Here is an 18,799-nt window from a genome sequence, read left to right on the forward strand (position 1 = left end):
CGACAATTAATGGTCAATATGGACGAGTGTGGCTGCCGGAGGGGAAGGTTAGGGTTCGGCACCAGGGAGAGGGTCACAGACACTAGAAGGAGGGTTAGGATTAAAAAAGAAAAAAAACAATAACAATGTAGCAATATTTTCTGTGTCGACCATTTAACCCTCAACCTTTTCACTGTCACCCTTCTGACTGCCGACCATCCGGCATTGACCTATTGACTTCTGTATATACGGTCAATCTTCTATTCCACACCCAAATAAACAAAACCACTAGAAGCACATGTGCAGTACAAGTGCCTATCCTATGTAATAAAACACTGCACCTTACCTCTACAGGAGGAATTCAAGTGTTTTGTGCGCTGGTGGCCACTAGATGGCGATCAACAGAGATATTCAATTGTTTCTCCGTTTGGGCACACAGCAGCGGCCGCTGACATTCCTGTCATGTTGTTTCGGCATTTGACGGGCTGGTGACTAGTTTATAAATATCCGATCTATGGCTCCGAAAAGCAAAATCTAGTGGGAGATTTGGAACGCTTTATTGGGGCTATTTATTAAGGGTCTAATGCTGGGACAGTGGCTCGGATAAGGGGTGTGGAACGTTGGGTCGTCAGTCATTAGGTCGACCACTATTGGTTGACAGTGACTAGGTCGACACATGAAATAGGAAAAGGTCGTCTAAAGGTTTGTTTGTTTTTGGTGTCGTTTTCTTCGTAAAGTGATCGGGACCCCCAATTAGGGCACCGTGTCCCCTCGCATGGTGTGCGAACTTCGCAGCAAGATTACTTTTCCCAGTCGTAGTCAACGTGGATTGTAAAGTATGAAAAAGTACAAAAAAAAATGGTAAAATATGCAAAAAAACTCACGTCGACCTTTTCATGTGTCGACATTTGCCATGTCGACAAATAGTGATCGACCTAATGAGTGTCGACCCGAGTGTTGTCGACCCAAAGACCGGATACCCTGATAAGAGTCCTGGGGAAGAGAGAATATACTGTATTCATACTGTAGCAGCCCGCAGCCCCGTCTGCCTGCAGTTCTCCCGGCATCCAGCAGGGGGCGCCCGGCGCTATGTGGGCTGCAGTGAGTGCACAGAAGGAGCTCAGGGGGAAGGAGGCAGCGACGTGTGAGGCATGAGGGAGCAGCCCAGGAGCCTCTGTGTACTGTACCTCCCCCTGGAGACCGGGGCTGCAGCCTGAGAATCTCACCCTCTGGCCGGCGCTATGGAGGGGCTGCTGGTGGTCTGCCTCATCTCCCTGGGCATGTTCCTGGGCTGCTTCCTGCTGGGACTCATCCCCCTGGCTGTAAAACTCTCCGAGGTAAGTCTGCAGCTGAGTGGCCGCACAGTGTCTGCAGGGAGCCGGCGGCGAAAGGGTGCGGGAGCCGGTCAGAGGTTGTGGGATGTTACAATGTATCTTCCTCTTCCCATTCATTAACGTCTGCTGAGGGGAGGGGGGACACCAAGGGGGTCAGCTGGAAGGGGGGACACCAAGAGGGTCAGCTGGGAGTGAGGGGAGGGGGGACCTCAAGGGGGTCAGCTGGGAGTGAGGGGAGGGGGGACCTCAAGGGGGTCAGCTGGGAGTGAGGGGAGGGGGGACACCAAGAGGGTCAGCTGGGAGTGAGGGGAGGGGGAACCTCAAGGGGGTCAGCTGGGAGTGAGGGGAAGGGGGACCTCAAGGGTGTCAGCTGGGAGTGAGGGGAGGGGGGACACCAAGGGGTCAGCTGAGAGTGAGGGGAGGGGGGACACCAAGAGGGTCAGCTGGGAGTGAGGGGAGGGGGGACACCAAGGGGTCAGCTGAGAGTGAGGGGAGGGGGGACACCAAGAGGGTCAGCTGGGAGTGAGGGGAGGGGGGACACCAAGGGGTCAGCTGAGAGTGAGGGGAGGGGGTCACCAAGAGGGTCAGCTGGGAGGGAGGACCCCAAGGGGGTCAGCTGGGAGGGAGGGGAGGGGGTCACCAAGAGGGTCAGCTGGGAGTGAGGGGAGGGGGGACCCCAAGGGGGTCAGCTGGGAGTGAGGGGAGGGGGGACCCCAAGGGGGTCAGCTGGGAGTGAGGGGAGGGCAGAGACCCAGTGATATTAACCCCTGAGAGTACATCTGTGTCTAGGAAGGGGGGGGACCCCAAGTTTTATTAACCCCTGAGAGTACAGCTATGTCTGGGAAGGAGGGGACCCCAAGTCTTGTTAACCCCTAAGAGTACAGCTGTGTCAGGGGAGGGGGACCCCAAGTCTCACTAGCCCCTGATAGTACATCCTGATGAGTGCGCGGTGTGTCCGTTGTGTATCCAGCAGCTGGTAATCACTACAGCATGGGCAATGTAACACAGGGTGTGCTGGGTGTGCGGACAGAGACTTGTGCAATAGGGGCCCTCATGTGTTTTGTTTTTCTGCCTTTAAAAGTTAGTTTTAGAGTTAACCCTTCTGATGCCAGGGAGGCTGCAGTACTGATGTGTGAGAGCTTCTGTGTATTTTGGCGTTAGGTAATTACTTTTAAATTGTGTATTAAAAAGTTTTCAACTTGACATTTTCCACAAGTCTCCCCGCTTACAGTTGGGGTATCACATTGCGGCTGTGCTAAGGTTTATGTTGGGCTATGGCTCTTCAGTTCTTATTAACACTTATATATCCAGTGGCAGCTTATTCTGTTGTGCTATACAATAAGGAGTCAACCAGTAACACAAGAAGACGGGAATGTAACAGACAGAGCGGTAAGAGGGCCCTGCTCTCACGCTTATATTTTATGGGATCACATGACTTTTATACACAGGGCTGTAACTAGGGGTGGGCAAGCAGTGCCTTTTCCCAGGGTGCAGGGCACACTTGCCTACTGTCCCGCAAGTTGCGGGACACTCACAATTTATTGGATAAGTGGCGCGTATTGGTACAGCCAAGTACAAATTGCTTAGTGGTCACACAGCAACGGGGCTGTAACTAGTGGTGTGTGCGAACAGTGCCACAAAGCAAGGCTTAGGGTAGTGTTTTTCAACCACTGTGCCCTGAGCAGTCTCCAGGTGTGCCGCCATAGAAGCAGAGCCAGGCCCGTCAATGTTTTGCCGCTACTGAGGCCCTGGAACGATGAATACTGGTGGGTGTAGTGGTTGCAGAGCCAGATCTAATTTTGGGCCCAGGCAGTGTTGGGCTCTTCTGGCTTTCTCAGATGTGGCTCAGGCGTTACCTATGGAGAAGCTGCGACAAGACATCCTAGGACACGCAACTGCACCATGCATCACCGTTATTTTTGAATGTGCCTATGCAATATTTAAATCTTGTTCAGTGTGCCGCGAGTTGCAGTAGGTTGAAAATCTCTGGCCTAGGGGTTGGCATCAGCGTTCTTGCAGGGTGCCGGGAACGTTCATCCTGAACTTACATGTGCAGAGGGCGGGGCTTATAGCTCAGCTATGTCTCTGCGCAGCAATGTTGGCCTGAGGAGAGTGGGTTGTGTCAGTGCAGAACTGTGTAGCAGGTACATGGTTCAGGCAGCTTATGCTATTCCAGAAGAGGTGAGTTTTCAGGGAAGGTTTGGAGACTAGAGGAAAGTCTTGTTGTGTGAGCGGACATTCCACAGAGTGTGTGCAGCCCCAACAAAAAGTCCTGTAAATGGAAATGGAATCGGGGCAGGTAATGAGTGCAGATGAGAGACACAAATATTGGCCAGAGCGGAGGGGTGAGTTGGGGACCCCTTTGTTCAATAAAGAGATGTTGGTGTAGGATAGGGGAAGACTGAGAAATGAGGCGCTGGCTGAACCCAACGGATTGGAGCAGTAGGGAGTAGATGAGGGTATGATGGAAAGATGAGGAGAGAGGGACCTGCTCATGAGAACTTACAACCTAAAGTACAGTTAAATCAAGGGTCACACTGAGCTTCAGGGTTTATTGTCATGTTGTCAATAGAGATGTCAGGTTGATGTCTACTATTGGGCATTGCAAATATTATTAACTCTGTTTTGAGTATTAGATGGCGAGGTGACACCCAAGAGAAAAGGCCAGAAAGACAGTCAGTGATGTGGACCAACACAGACAGTGAGAGATCAGGAGAGGACTGGTCAACTTAGGTATCAACCACCACATACATATGATACTGAAATCCTAAGGAGCTGATCAGAGCCGGCCATAGCGATAGGCAAACTAGGCAATTGCCTAGGGCATTTGATATGCCTAGGGGCATCAGCAGCTTCTGCTGATTAAAATGATATGCGGCATGCCTATATTCTGTGTGTAGCATGTCATATGCAGATACAGCCACAGTCTCACACAGTATATAGGCATGCTGCATATCATTTTAATCAGCAGAAGCTGCTTGTGCATCCTAGTCACATAGCAATGCAAATAAGATGCATTTTCATTAAAAAAAAGGTTCCCGACGTTAGCATTGAGGCAAGATTTATGAGGACACATCTGTATCCAAGCAGAGGCAGAGGTCAGTGTTAGTGGAAGTGTGAGTGCTGTGTGCATGTGAGTGGGTTGGTTGTGCAGTAGTGTTCGGAATATGTGTAAGGAGCATTATGTGTGTCATGTAAAAATGCATTAATAATGTGCAACATATGTGTAAGGGGCACTATGTGTGTCATTATGTGTATAAGTGCATTAATAATGTGTGGCATATGTGTAACAGGGTACTACTGTATCTGTGTCATTATGTGTATAGGGGCACTAATAATGTGCAACATATGTGTAAGGGGCACTATATGTGTCATTATGTGTATAAGTGCATTAATAATGTGTGGCATATGTGTAACAGGGTACTACTGTATCTGTGTCATTATGTGTATAAGGGCATTAATAATGTGCGGCATATATGTAAGGGACATTATGTGTGAAAGGGCATTAATAAAGGTTGTCATAATGTGTAAGGCACATTATGTTTATAAGGACATTAATAATGTGTAAGGGGCATTACTGTATGGAATTATGTGTATAAATGCGTTACTAATGTGTGGCATTATGTGTATAAGGTGCTCTACTATGTGGCGCTGCATATAGAAAGGGCACTACTGTGTCGTCTAATGTGAATAAAGAGCGATAGGGTGTGGTATAATGTGAATAAGGAGCAATTCAGTGTAATGTAATGTGAATAAGGGGCTCTACTGTGAGGAGTAATGTTTATAAGGTTAAGTGATACTACTGTGGCATGTAATATGAATTATGGACACTATCACATGATCAAATGTGAATAAAGTTGCAGTACTGTGTGGCCTAATTGGAATTGGGGTTACTATTGTGTGGCCATGTCCCTTGCCAGCAAAAACACCCCCCTTTCTTGGCTGTGCGCCAAATGTGCGAACTGTTCCTATTTAAAATATAGGGTGTACAAACACCAAAATAAGGACTGCTATGGGTGAGGGGTGATGGTGCTGGGAAAGAGGTGCAACCAGTGGTGGTGCTAGGGGGCACCAGCCAAAATCTTGCCTAGGGCATCATATTGGTTAGGGCCGGCCCTGGAGCTGATTAGTTATGAAGGGAGGAACAGAAGCCCAAATGCCAAAAAGGGAAGCACTGTTCGCGGCAAGCGAGCTGCGCTTACCGCGACTTGTTTGCACACTAAGCATAGGCTCATCTGTAGGATGACAACCAGGACGGGCTGTATCTTAGAGACCTAGGGATTGTAGTGTTTGTATGTGAAAAGTTTGATCAATAGTGTGAAACGGAACGTTCCAGGGGTCGTAGACGTGACTAATGCACTTTAGGTGTGGCAGTGAATAGTTGGGAAAGAAAGCCAGGCTGAAGTGGGTCCAGTAGGCTGTGTGAGGTGGGGGTGGGCATCTTTCAAGCAGCTTGGAGGGGCATGAGAGCTGGGAGATTGGAAGGTAATATGAGAGAGAGTTTGGGTCAGAATTGTGTTTTTTTCCAGAATAGGAGCAATCACTGCGGCTGGAATAATGATGGAAAGATACCAGGACGGAGAGAGTGGTTAGAGATGTGAGATTTAGGATGAGCAGAAGGAGCTGCTGATTTGTGGGGTTGCAGGGGCAGGAGGAGAGGTGGTATTGTAGGAAGATGAGAAGAGAGTAGATACTTCATCTTCGTTTCTGGATCACATGAGGACAAGGTGACGGAAGGGACTGAGCAGGCTGCTGGCTGAGGAAGGAGGAAGCCCTTTCATACTGAACGTTCTTTATCTTGCCCTTGTAAATAGGAAACAATATCTTGCATGGTAGTCTGTGGGTTTGGGGTGGGAGGGGTGTGAAGTGTTTTAAGTATACTAGAAGTGAGTTTGGGGTTAGAAGCCGGAGCAGAGATGACAGATGGGAAGTGTGTTTGGCAGTGTCCGGAGATTTTGCAGTGAGAGTGGTAGACGGCGGTTTATGCGATAGTCATTAGAAGTGTGAGATATATACCTCTTTATGTTGTGTTACTTTATAGTGCCACGGTTGACATCAGGGCCAACCCGGGGTGTGAAGGACAGCTGGAACCTCTTCATAAATTGCTATTTCTTAGGTTTGGTTACTAAGTGTTACAGCAATCTCAGGCGTAGAGGTTGGTGAGAGGAATTGTTAAACATTATTAGAGTTAATTTTCGGGTGGGTATGAGGAGAGTTGGTTGGATTCACTTGTAGAGAGGTTACAGTAATGGAGGAGAACTTGCAGCTGTTACTCGTAAAGCGCAATGAAATATGTGTCGCTATGAAATATCTGTTGCTTTGAATATATAATACAGCAATACACAGAGAGAATGGGTTGAAAATCTAAATTATGTGTTCTTTCTAAAGATGGGACTTATGATAAAACTGTGAATGTGCAATTTTGGTAAATAAGTATAAAAATCTCAGCTTCTTGTCTGCCTCCAGGCCTGGCGGGTGGGTAAGGGCTGCGGGTTGAGGCAGTGTCAGACTGTGGGAGCCATGTTACAGTTATTGCCAGAGGGTTGAGGTTGTTTGAGATAAAGAGGTCATGGATGGATGTTACAGACAGATCGTGTATTCCATACGGCAGAGTTAAGTGATGTAGTGGCTGATGAGAGACTTGTGCTGAGTGATATATCACTTATAGCATACCCTCTCTATAGTTTATATGGAAGGATATTAGCATGACCTCTGTAAGAGATAGATAGTGCCAGGGATCTCCTTGGTGATTTGTGTAGTTTGTCACAGCATTGTAGTATATACTAATGATCACTAATATATAATGTTCAGTTAATGGAGATTACCTCACGCGTGAATCCCCAATGGTGGATTGAACCTCACAGCTTCATGACCTGTTGGAAAAATGGCAAAATGTGCGGTTCACGTGCGGGGAACACCCATTGTTTATGCAGGTTACACGGAATATGTAGGTTTTTCACGCAGTAATCCCGATTTGAGATGTGGAAAAAAGTTACCGAAAAAAGTTACCACAGGGATTTTAGCCGCCAATTAGCCGTGGTGTTTAATATGCCCACAGGAGACTATAAAGAACAGTCAGTTCCATAGTAACAGGCGATTATGGAAACGCTATAGTAGGCAGTATAGATGTCCAACCCCTTGGGCTGGGGTATTGTAGTGCAGTGAACACCTCTCCGTAGGAGGCAGGGCATCGCGGAGTGGTATTCTAATGAAGTATTTGGTTGTCACCAATATGTGGCCTATCACGGATCCAGTCACATCACTGAGGCACTAATATTCATGAGATAATAATTGAAAGTGAATTGATCGGACCTGAGTCTGCCCTGATCTTGCCCTAGGCAAGATTATGGCTGGTGCCCCCTAGCACCGCAGCTAGTACCGCCTCTGACCCTGCACCCCTTTCCCATCACCCCTCACCCATAGCAGTACTCAATTTGGTGCTCCTACCACCTAGATTTTTAATAGGAACAGAACACACATTTGCCCAAAAAGGGGCATGTTCTTTTGGTAAGTGGGATGACCACACAATAGTACCCCCAAATCAAATTACGCCAAACAGTAGTGCAACTTTATTCACATTTTATCATGCGATTAGTGTTCCTAATTCACATTGCATCACACAGTAGTACCACTTTACCTTATATACGTTACTCCTCACAGTAGTGCCCCTTATTCACGTTACATCACACAGTAGTACACATTACATCACACTGAATTGCTCCTTATTCACATTACACCACACCATATTGCTCTTTATTCACAATGGACATCACAGTAGTGCCCCTTCTATACATTACGCCACACAGAAGAGCACCTTATACACATAATGCCACACATTAGTAAATAAGATTTTACTCACTGGTAAATCTATTTCTCGTAGTCCGTAGTGGATGCTGGGGACTCCGTAAGGACCATGGGGAATAGACGGGCTCCGCAGAAAGATTTAGTACTACTGTTGTGCACTGGCTCTTCCCTCTATGCCCCTCCTCCAGACCTCCAGTTAAGGAAACTGTGCCCGGAAGAGCTGACATTACAAGGAAAGGATTTTGGAATCCAGGGTAAGACTCGTACCAGCCACACCAATCACACCGTATAACTTGTGATAACATACCCAGTTAACAGTATGAACAACAACAGTGCATCACCAACGGATGCCAACATAACATAACCCTTTATTAAGCAATAACTATATACAGGTATTGCAGAAAGTCCGCACTTGGGACGGGCGCCCAGCATCCACTACGGACTACGAGAAATAGATTTACCGGTGAGTAAAATCTTATTTTCTCTAACGTCCTAGTGGATGCTGGGGACTCCATAAGGACCATGGGGATTATACCAAAGCTCCCAAACGGGCGGGAGAGTGCGGATGACTCTGCAGCAACGAATGGGCAAACACAAGGTCTTCCTCAGCCAGGGTATCAAACTTGTAGAACTTAGCAAAGGTGTTTGAACCCGACCAAGTAGCTGCTCGGCAAAGCTGTAATGCCGAGACCCCTCGGGCTGCCGCCCAAGAAGAGCCCACTTTCCTTGTGGAATGGGCTTTCACTGATTTTGTATGCGGTAATCCAGCCGCAGAATGTGCCTGCTGAATCGTGTTACAGATCCAGCGAGCAATAGTCTGCTTTGAAGCAGGTGCACCCAGCTTGTTGGATGCATACAGGATAAACAGCGAGTCAGTTTTCCTGACTCCAGCCGTTCTGGCTACATAAATCTTCAAAGCCCTGACTACATCAAGCAACTTGGAATCCTCCAAGTCACGAGTAGCCGCAGGCACCACAATAGGTTGGTTCAAATGAAAAGATGACACCACCTTCGGCAGAAATTGCGGACGAGTCCGTAATTCTGCCCTGTCCATATGGAAAACCAGATAGGGGCTTTTACACGACAAAGCCGCCAATTCTGACACACGCCTAGCCGAAGCTAAGGCCAATAGCATGACCACTTTCCATGTGAGATACTTTAGCTCCACGGTCTTAAGTGACTCAAACCAGTGGGATTTCAGGAAACCCAACACCACATTGAGATCCGAAGGTGCCACTGGTGGCACAAAAGGGGGTTGAATATGAAGCACTCCCTTAACAAACATCTGAACCTCCGGCAGTGAAGCCAGTTCTTTTTGAAAGAAAATGGATAGGGCCGAAATCTGGACCTTTATGGACCCCAATTTTAAGCCCATAGTCACTCCTGACTGTAGGAAGTGCAGGAACCGGCCCAGCTGGAATTCCTCTGTAGGGGCCTTCCTGGCCTCAAACCAAGCAACATATTTTCGCCATATACGGTGATAGTGCTTTGTTGTCACGTCCTTCCTAGCCTTTATTAGCGTAGGAATAACTTCATCCGGAATTCCTTTTTCGCTAGGATCCGGCGTCCAACCGCCATGCCGTCAAACGCAGCCGCGGTAAGTCTTGGAACAGACAGGACCCCTGTTGCAACAGGTCCTGTCTGAGAGGCAGAGGCCATGGGTCCTCTGTGAGCATTTCTTGCAGTTCCGGGTACCAAGTCCTTCTTGGCCAATCCGGAACAATGAGTATTGTTCTCACTCCTCTTTTTCTTACGATTCTCAGCACCTTGGGTATGAGAGGAAGAAGAGGAAACACATAGACCGACTGGAACACCCACGGTGTTACTAGTGCATCCACAGCTATCGCCAGAGGGTCCCTTGACCTGGCGCAATACCTTTTTAGCTTTTTGTTGAGGCGGGACGCCATCATGTCCACCTGTGGCAATTCCCATCGATTTGCAATCTGCGTGAAGATGAAGATGAAGTCCCCACTCTCCCGGGTGGAGGTCGTGCCTGCTGAGGAAGTCTGCTTCCCAGTTGTCCACTCCCGGAATGAACACTGCTGACAGTGCTTGCACGTGATTGTCCGCCCAAAGAAGAATCCTGGTGGCTTCCGCCATTGCCACCCTACTTCTTGTGCCATGGGCCACTGCGGTGATGTTGTCTGACTGAATCAGCACCGGTTGGTTTAGAAGCAGAGGCTCCGCTTGACTCGGGGCGTTGAATATGGCCCTTAGTTCCAGGATATTGATGTGCAGACAAGCCTCCTGACTTGACCACAACCCTTGGAAGTTTCTTCCCTGAGTGACTGCCCCCCATCTGCGGAGGCTCGCATCCGTGGTTACCAGGACCCAGTCCTGTATGCCGAACCTGTGGCCCTCGAGAAGGTGAGCACTCTGCAGCCACCATAGAAGAGACACCCTGGCCCTGGAGGATAGGGTGATCAGCCGATGCATCTGAAGATGCGATCCGGACCACCTGTCCAACAGATCCCACTGAAAGATCCTCGCATGGAACCTGCCGAAGAGAATGGCTTCGTATGACGCCACCATCTTTCCCAGGATTTGCGTGCAGTGATGCACCGACACCTGTTTTGGTTTTAGGAGGTCTCTGACCAGAGTCACGAGCTCCTGAGCCTTCTCCGCCAGGAGAAACACCTTCTTCTGGTCCGTGTCCAGAATCATGCCCAGAAAGGGCAGACGCATTGTAGGAATCAGCTACGACTTTGGAATATTCAGAATTCAGCCGTGCTGTGCAACACCTCCTGAGAGTGTGCTACGCTGATCACCAACCGCTCCCTGGACCTCTCCTTTATGAGGAGATCGTCCAAGTATGGGATAACTGTGACCCCTTGCTTTCTCAGGATCACCATAATTTCCGCCATTACCTTGGTAAATTTTCTCGGAGCCGTGGACAGGCCAAACGGCAACGTCTGGAATTGGTAATGACAGTCCTGTACCACAAACCTGAGGTACTCCTGGTGAGGTGGATAAATGGGGACATGCAAGTAAGCATCCTTGATGTCCAGAGATGCCATAAAATCCCCCTCTTCCAGGCTTGCAATGACCGCTCTGAGCGATTCCATTTTGAACTTGAATTTCTTCAGATAAATGTTCAGGGATTTGAAATTCAAAATGGGTCTGACCGAACCGTCCGGTTTCGGTACCACAAACATTGTGGAATAGTAACCCCTTCCCTGTTGAAGGAGGGGAACCTTTACCACCACCTGCTGGAGATATAACTTGTGAATTGCCGCTAACACAACTTCCCTTTCTATGGGGGAAGCTGGCAGGGCTGACTTTAGGTAACGGTGAGGGGGCATCACGTCGAATTCCAGTTTGTATCCCTGAGACACAATTTGTATAGCCCAGGGATCCACCTGTGAACGAACCCACTGGTGGCTGAAATGTCAGAGACGCGCCCCCACCGCTGCTGGCTCCACCTGTGGAGCCCCAGCGTCATGCGGTGGATTTAGTTGAAGCCGGGGAGGACTTCTGTTCCTGGGAACTAGCTGTATGGTGCAGCTTTTTTCCTCTACCCCTGCCTCTGGCAAGAAAGGAAGCACCTCTGACTTTCTTGCTTTTTTGTGATTGAAAGGACTGCATTTAATAATACAGTGCTTTCTTATGCTGTGAGGGAATATATGGCAAAAAATTCGACTTCCCAGCCGTAGCTGTGGAAACTAGGTCCGAGAGACCGTCCCCAAACAATTCCTCACCCTTATAAGGTAAAACCTCCATGTGTTTTTTTTAGAGTCGGCATCACCTATCCATTGCCGAGTCCACAGGACCCTTCTAGCAGAAATCAACATTGCGTTTATTCTAGAGCCCAGTAGGCAAATGTCCCTCTGGGCATCCCTCATATATAGGACAGCGTCTTTGATATGCCCCAGGGTCAGTAAAATGGTATCCTTGTCCAGGGTATCTAGTTCCTCAGACAGAGTATCTGTCCATGCTGCTACAGCACTACACATCCAGGCTGAAGCAATTGCCGGCCTCAGTAGAGTACCGGAATGTGTATAGACAGACTTCAGGATACTTTCCTGCTTCCTATCCGCAGGATCCTTTAGGGCGGCCGTATCCCGTGACGGCAGGGCCACCTTCTTAGATAAGCATGTGAGAGCTTTATCTACCCTAGGGGAGGATTCCCAGCGTAACCTGTCTGTTGGCGGGAAAGGATACGCCATAAGTAATCTTTTGGAAATCAGCACTTTCCTATCAGGGGAATCCCACGCTTTTTCACATAATTCATTTAATTCATGTGAAGGGGGAAAAGTCACCTCTTGCTTTTTCTCCCCATACATATAAACCCTCTTGTCAGGGACAGGGGTTTCCTCTGTGATGTGTAACACATCTTTCATTGCTATAATCATGTAGCGGATGGCTTTAGCCATTTTAGGCTGTAATTTTGCCTCATCGCCATCGACACTGGAGTCAGAATCCGTGTCGCTATCTGTGACAACAATATGGGATAGTGGGCGCTTCTGAGACCCTGACGGCCTCTGCGCTGTAGGATCAGGCATTGGCTGAGACCCCGACTGTCCTGAGGCTTCAGCTTTATCCAACCTTTTATGCAAGGAGTTTACATTATCATTTAACACCTTCCACATATCCATCCAATCGGGTGTCGGCGCCGTCGGCGGAGACACTACATTCAACTGCACCTGTTCTGCCTCCATGTAGCCTTCCTCGTCAAACATGTGGACACAATCGTACCGACACACCGCACACACACAGGGGATGCTCTAATTGAGGACAGGACCCCCACAAGGCCTTTTGGGGAGACAGAGAGAGAGTATGCCAGCACACACCCCAGCGCTATATACCCCAGGGATTACACAGTAACTTAGTGTTTACCCAGTAGCTGCTGTATAACTGATTTTCTCTGACGTCCTAGTGGATGCTGGGGACTCCGTAAGGACCATGGGGAATAGCGGCTCCGCAGGAGACTGGGCACAAAAGTAAAGCTTTAGGACTACCTGGTGTGCACTGGCTCCTCCCCCTATGACTCTCCTCCAAGCCTCAGTTAGATTTTTGTGCCCGAACGAGAAGGGTGCACACTAGGTGGCTCTCCTGAGCTGCTTAGTGAAAAGTTTAGTTTAAGTTTTTTATTTTCAGTGAGACCTGCTGGCAACAGGCTCACTGCATCGAGGGACTAAGGGGAGAAGAAGCGAACTCACCTGCGTGCAGAGTGGATTGGGCTTCTTAGGCTACTGGACACCATTAGCTCCAGAGGGATCGAACACAGGCCCAGCCATGGAGTCCGGTCCCAGAGCCGCGCCGCCGGCCCCCTTACAGAGCCAGAAGCAAGAAGAGGTCCGGAAAATCGGCGGCAGAAGACATCCTGTCTTCACCAAGGTAGCGCACAGCACTGCAGCTGTGCGCCATTGCTCCTCATACACACCTCACACTGCGGTCACTGAGGGTGCATGGCGCTAGGGGGGGGCGCCCTGAGCAGCAATTAAAACACCTTGGCTGGCGAAAATACATCACATATAGCCCCCAGGGCTATATGGATGAATTTTAACCCCTGCCAGAATCCATAAAAAAGCAGGAGAAAAGTCAGCGAAAAAGGGGCGGAGCCTATCTCCTCAGCACACTGGCACCATTTTCCCTCACAGCTCCGTTGGAGGGAAGCTCCCCTGGCTCTCCCCTGCAGTCACTACACTACAGAAAGGGTTAAAAAAAGAGAGGGGGGCACAAATTAGGCGCAGTATTAACAATACAGCAGCTATAAGGGGAAAAACACTTATATAAGGTTATCCCTGTATATATATAGCGCTCTGGTGTGTGCTGGCAAACTCTCCCTCTGTCTCCCCAAAGGGCTAGTGGGGTCCTGTCCTCTATCAGAGCATTCCCTGTGTGTGTGCTGTGTGTCGGTACGTTTGTGTCGACATGTATGAGGAGGAAAATGATGTGGAGGCGGAGCAAATTGCCTGTAATAGGGATGTCACCCCCTAGGGGGTCGACACCTGAGTGGGTGAACTGTTGGAAGGAATTAACAGTGTCAGCTCTTTACAAAAGATAGTGGTTGACATGAGACAGCCGGCTACTCAGCTTGTGCCTGTCCAGACGTCTCATAGGCCGTCAGGGGCTCTAAAGCGCCCGTTACCTCAGATGGCAGATACAGACGCCGACACGGATACTGACTCCAGTGTCGACGGTGAAGAGACAAATAGGACTTCCAGTAGGGCCACACGTTACATGATTGAGGCAATGAAAAATGTTTTACACATTTCTGATAATGAGTACCACCAAAAGGGGTATTATGTTCGGTGAGGAAAAACTACCTGTAGTTTTCCTGAATCTGAGAAATTAAATGAGGTGTGTGATGAAGCGTGGGTTTCCCCCGATAAAAACTGATAATTTCTAAACAGTTATTGGCATTATATCCTTTCCCGCCAGAGGTTAGGGTGCGTTGGGAAACACCCCCTAGGGTGGATAAAGCGCTCACACGCTTGTAAAAACAAGGGCTCTACCCTCTCCTGAGATGGCCGCCCTTAAGGATCCTGCTGATAGAAAGCAGGAGGGTATCCTAAAATGTATTTACACACATACTGGTGTTATACTGCGACCAGCAATCGCCTCAGCCTGGATGTGCAGTGCTGGGTTGGCGTGGTCGGATTCCCTGACTGAAAATATTGATACCCTAGATAGGGACAGTATATTATTGCCTATAGAGCATTTAAAAGATGCATTTCTATATATGCGTGATGCACAGCGGAATATTTGCCGACTGGCATCAAGAGTAAGTGCGTTGTCCATTTCTGCCAGAAGAGGGTTATGGACACGACAGTGGTCAGGTGATGCGGATTCCAAACGGCATATGGAAGTATTGCCTTATAAAGGGGAGGAGTTATTTGGGGTCGGTCTTTCAGACCTGGTGGCCACGGCAACAGCTGGGAAATCCACGTTTTTACCCCAGGTCGCCTCTCAACATAAGAAGACGCCGTATTATCAGGCGCAGTCCTTTCGTTCCCATAAGGGCAAGCGGGCAAAAGGCTCCTCTTTTCTGCACCGTGACAGAGGGAGAGGAAAAAGGCTGCAGAAATCAGCCAGTTCCCAGGAACAGAAGCCCTCTCCCGCCTATGCCAAGCCCTCAGCATGACGCTGGGGCTTTATGCCCTCAGCATGACGCTCAGGCAGGGTGGGGGCCCGTCTCAAGAATTTCAGCGCGCAGTGGGCTCACTCGCAAGTAGACCCCTGGATCCTTCAGGTGGTATCTCAGGGGTACAAATTGGAATTCGAGACGTCTCCCCCTCGTCGTTTCCTAAAGTCGGCTTTACCGACGTCTCCCTCCGACAGGGAGGCAGTTTTGGAAGCCATTCACAAGCTGTATTCCCAGCAGGTGATAATCAAGGTACCCCTCCTGCAACAGGGAAAAAGGTATTATTCCACACTGTTGTGGTACCGAAGCCGGACGGCTCGGTGAGACCGATTTTTAAATCTAAAATCTTTGAACACTTACATACAGAAGTTCAAATTCAAGATGGAGTCACTCAGAGCAGTGATTGCGAACCTGGAAGAAGGGGACTACATGGTGTCTCTGGACATAAAGGATGCTTACCTTCATGTCCCAATTTACCCTTCTCACCAAGGGTACCTCAGGTTTGTGGTACAGAACTGTCACTATCAGTTTCAGACGCTGCCGTTTGGATGGTCCACGGCACCCCGGGTCTTTACCAAGGTAATGGCCGAAATGATGATACTCCTTCGAAGGAAGGGAGTTTTAGTTATCCCTTACTTGGACGATCTCCTGATAAGGGTAAGATCCAGAGAACAGTTGGAGGTCGGTGTAGCACTATCTTAGGTAGTGTTGCGGCAGCACGGTTGGATTCTCAATATTCCAAAATCACAGCTGGTTCCGACGACTCGTCTTCTGTTCCTAGGGATGATCCTGGACACAGTCCAGAAAAAGGTGTTTCTCCCAGAGGAGAAAGCCAGGGAGTTATCCGAGCTAGTCAGGAACCTCCTAAAACCGAGCCAAGTCTCAGTGCATCAATGCACAAGGGTTCTGGGAAAAATGGTGGTTTCCTACGAAGCAATCCCATTCGGCAGATTCCACGCAAGAACTTTCCAGTGGGACCTGCTGGACAAATGGTCCGGGTCGCATCTTCAGATGCATCAGCGGATAACCCTGTCACCAAGGACAAGGGTGTCCCTCCTGTGGTGGTTGCAGAGTGCTCATCTTCTAGAGGGCCGCAGATTCGGCATTCAGGACTGGGTCCTGGTGACCACGGATGCCAGCCTGCGAGGCTGGGGAGCAGTCACACAGGGAAGGAATTTCCAGGGCTTATGGTCAAGCCTGGAGACATCACTTCACATAAATATCCTGAAGCTAAGGGCCATTTACAATTCTCTAAGCTTAGCAAGACCTCTGCTTCAAGGTCAGCCGGTGTTGATCCAGTCGGACAACATCACGGCAGTCACCCACGTAAACAGACAGGGTGGCACAAGAAGCAGGAGGGCAATGGCAGAAGCTGCAAGGATTCTTCGCTGGGCGGAAAATCATGTGATAGCACTGTCAGCAGTATTCATTCCGGGAGTGGACAACTGGGAAGCAGACTTCCTCAGCAGACACGACCTCCACCCGGGAGAGTGGGGACTTCACCCAGAAGTCTTCCACATGATTATAAACCGTTGGGAAAAACTCGACAGGTATTGCGCCAGGTCAAGGGACCCTCAGGCAATAGCTGTAGACGCTCTGGTAACACCGTGGGTGTACTAGTCAGTGTATGTGTTCCCTCCTCTGCCTCTCATACCCAAGGTACTGAGAATTATAAGATGGAGAGGAGTAAGCACTATATTCGTGGCTCCGGATTGGCCAAGAAGGACTTGGTAACCGGAACTTCAAGAGATGCTCACGGAGGATCCGTGGCCTCTACCTCTAAGAAGGGACCTGCTCCAGCAAGGACCCTGTCTGTTCCAAGACTTACCGCGGCTGCGTTTGACGGCATGGCGGTTGAACGCCGGATCCTGAAGGAAAAAGGCATTCCGGATGAAGTCATCCCTATCCTGATCAAAGCCAGGAAGGATGTAACCGCAAAACATTATCACCGCATTTGGCGAAAATATGTTGCGTGGTTTGAGGCCAGTAAGGCCCGACGGAGGAGTTTCAACTGGGTCGATTCCTACATTTCCTGCAAACAGGAGTGTCTATGGGCCTGAAATTGGGGTCCATTAAGGTTCAAATTTCGGCCCTGTCAATTTTCTTCCAAAAAGAACTAGCTTCAGTCCCTGAAGTTCAGACGTTTGTAAAAGGGGTACTGTATATACAGCCTCCTTTTGTGCCTCCAGTGGCACCTTGGGATCTCAATGTAGTTTTGGGTTCCAAAAGTCACATTGGTTTCAACCACTTAAATCTGTGGAGTTAAAATATCTCACATGGAAAGTGGTCATGCTGTTGGCCCTGGCCTGGGCCAGGCGTGTGTCAGAATTGGCGGCTTTATCCTGTAAAAGCCCTTATCTGATTTTCCATTCGGACAGGGCGGAATTGAGGACTCGTCCTCAGTTCTCCCTAAGGTGGTTTCAGCGTTTCACCTGAACCAACCTATTGTGGTGCCTGCGGCTACTAGGGACTTGGAGGACTCCAAGTTGCTAGACGTTGTCAGGGCCCTGAAAATATATGTTTCCAGGACGGCTGGAGTCAGAAAATCTGACTCGCTGTTTATCCTGTATGCACCCAACAAGCTGGGTGCTCCTGTTTCTAAGCAGATTATTGCTCGTTGGATTTGTAGTACAATTCAGCTTGCACATTCTGTGGCAGGCCTGCCACAGCCAAAAATCTGTAAATGCCCACTCCACAAGGAAGGTGGGCTCATCTTGGGCGGCTGCCCGAGGGGTCTCGGCTTTACAACTTTGCCGAGCAGCTACTTGGTCAGGAGCAAATACGTTTGCAAAATTCTACAAATTTGATACCCTGGCTGAGGAGGACCTGGAGTTCTCTCATTTGGTGCTGCAGAGTCATCCGCACTCTCCCGCCCGTTTGGGAGCTTTGGTATAATCCCCATGGTCCTTACGGAGTCCCCAGCATCCACTAGGACGTCAGAGAAAATAAGAATTTACTTACCGATAATTCTATTTCTCGTAGTCCGTAGTGGATGCTGGGCGCCCATCCCAAGTGCGGATTGTCTGCAATACTAGTACATAGTTATTGTTACCAAAAATCGGGTTATTGCTGTAGTGAGCCATCTTTTCTAGAGGCTTCTCTGTTATCATGCTGTTAACTGGGTTTAGATCACAAGTTATACGGTGTGATTGGTGTGGCTGGTATGAGTCTTACCCGGGATTCAAAATCCTTCCTTATTGTGTACGCTCGTCCGGGCACAGTATCCTAACTGAGGCTTGGAGGAGGGTCATAGGGGGAGGAGCCAGTGCACACCAGGTAGTCCTAAAGCTTTACTTTTGTGCCCAGTCTCCTGCGGAGCCGCTATTCCCCATGGTCCTTACGGAGTCCCCAGCATCCACTACGGACTACGAGAAATAGAATTATCGGTAAGTAAATTCTTATTTATGCGCCTAAATTTATGTGCCCCCCCCCCTCTCTTTTTACCCTCTTTCTACCTGGAGAATGCAGGGGAGAACCTGGGTAACTTACTCTCAGCGGAGCTGTGGAGAGAAAATGGCGCTTGTGAGTGCTGAGGAAGAAGCCCGCCCCCTCAGCGGCGGGCTTCTGTCCCGCTTTCTGTGTAAAAATAATGGCG

General features: G+C 49.1%; 1 protein-coding gene across 1 annotated transcript in view; it reads left to right on the plus strand.

Moving 5' to 3' along the window:
* The first annotated feature begins 1,013 nt into the window (after positions 1 to 1,013).
* Positions 1,014 to 18,799, plus strand: part of LOC134910701 (zinc transporter ZIP9-B-like) — a 72,424-nt gene continuing 54,638 nt past the window's right edge. The window contains exon 1 of the mRNA XM_063919022.1: positions 1,014 to 1,316. Coding sequence (XP_063775092.1) covers positions 1,221 to 1,316 — 96 coding nt within the window. The 5' untranslated portion in view covers positions 1,014 to 1,220. The remainder of the gene's footprint in view (positions 1,317 to 18,799) is intronic.

The sequence above is a fragment of the Pseudophryne corroboree genome, chromosome 4 (genome assembly GCF_028390025.1).
Source record: "Pseudophryne corroboree isolate aPseCor3 chromosome 4, aPseCor3.hap2, whole genome shotgun sequence".
NCBI classification, from domain to species: domain Eukaryota; kingdom Metazoa; phylum Chordata; class Amphibia; order Anura; family Myobatrachidae; genus Pseudophryne; species Pseudophryne corroboree.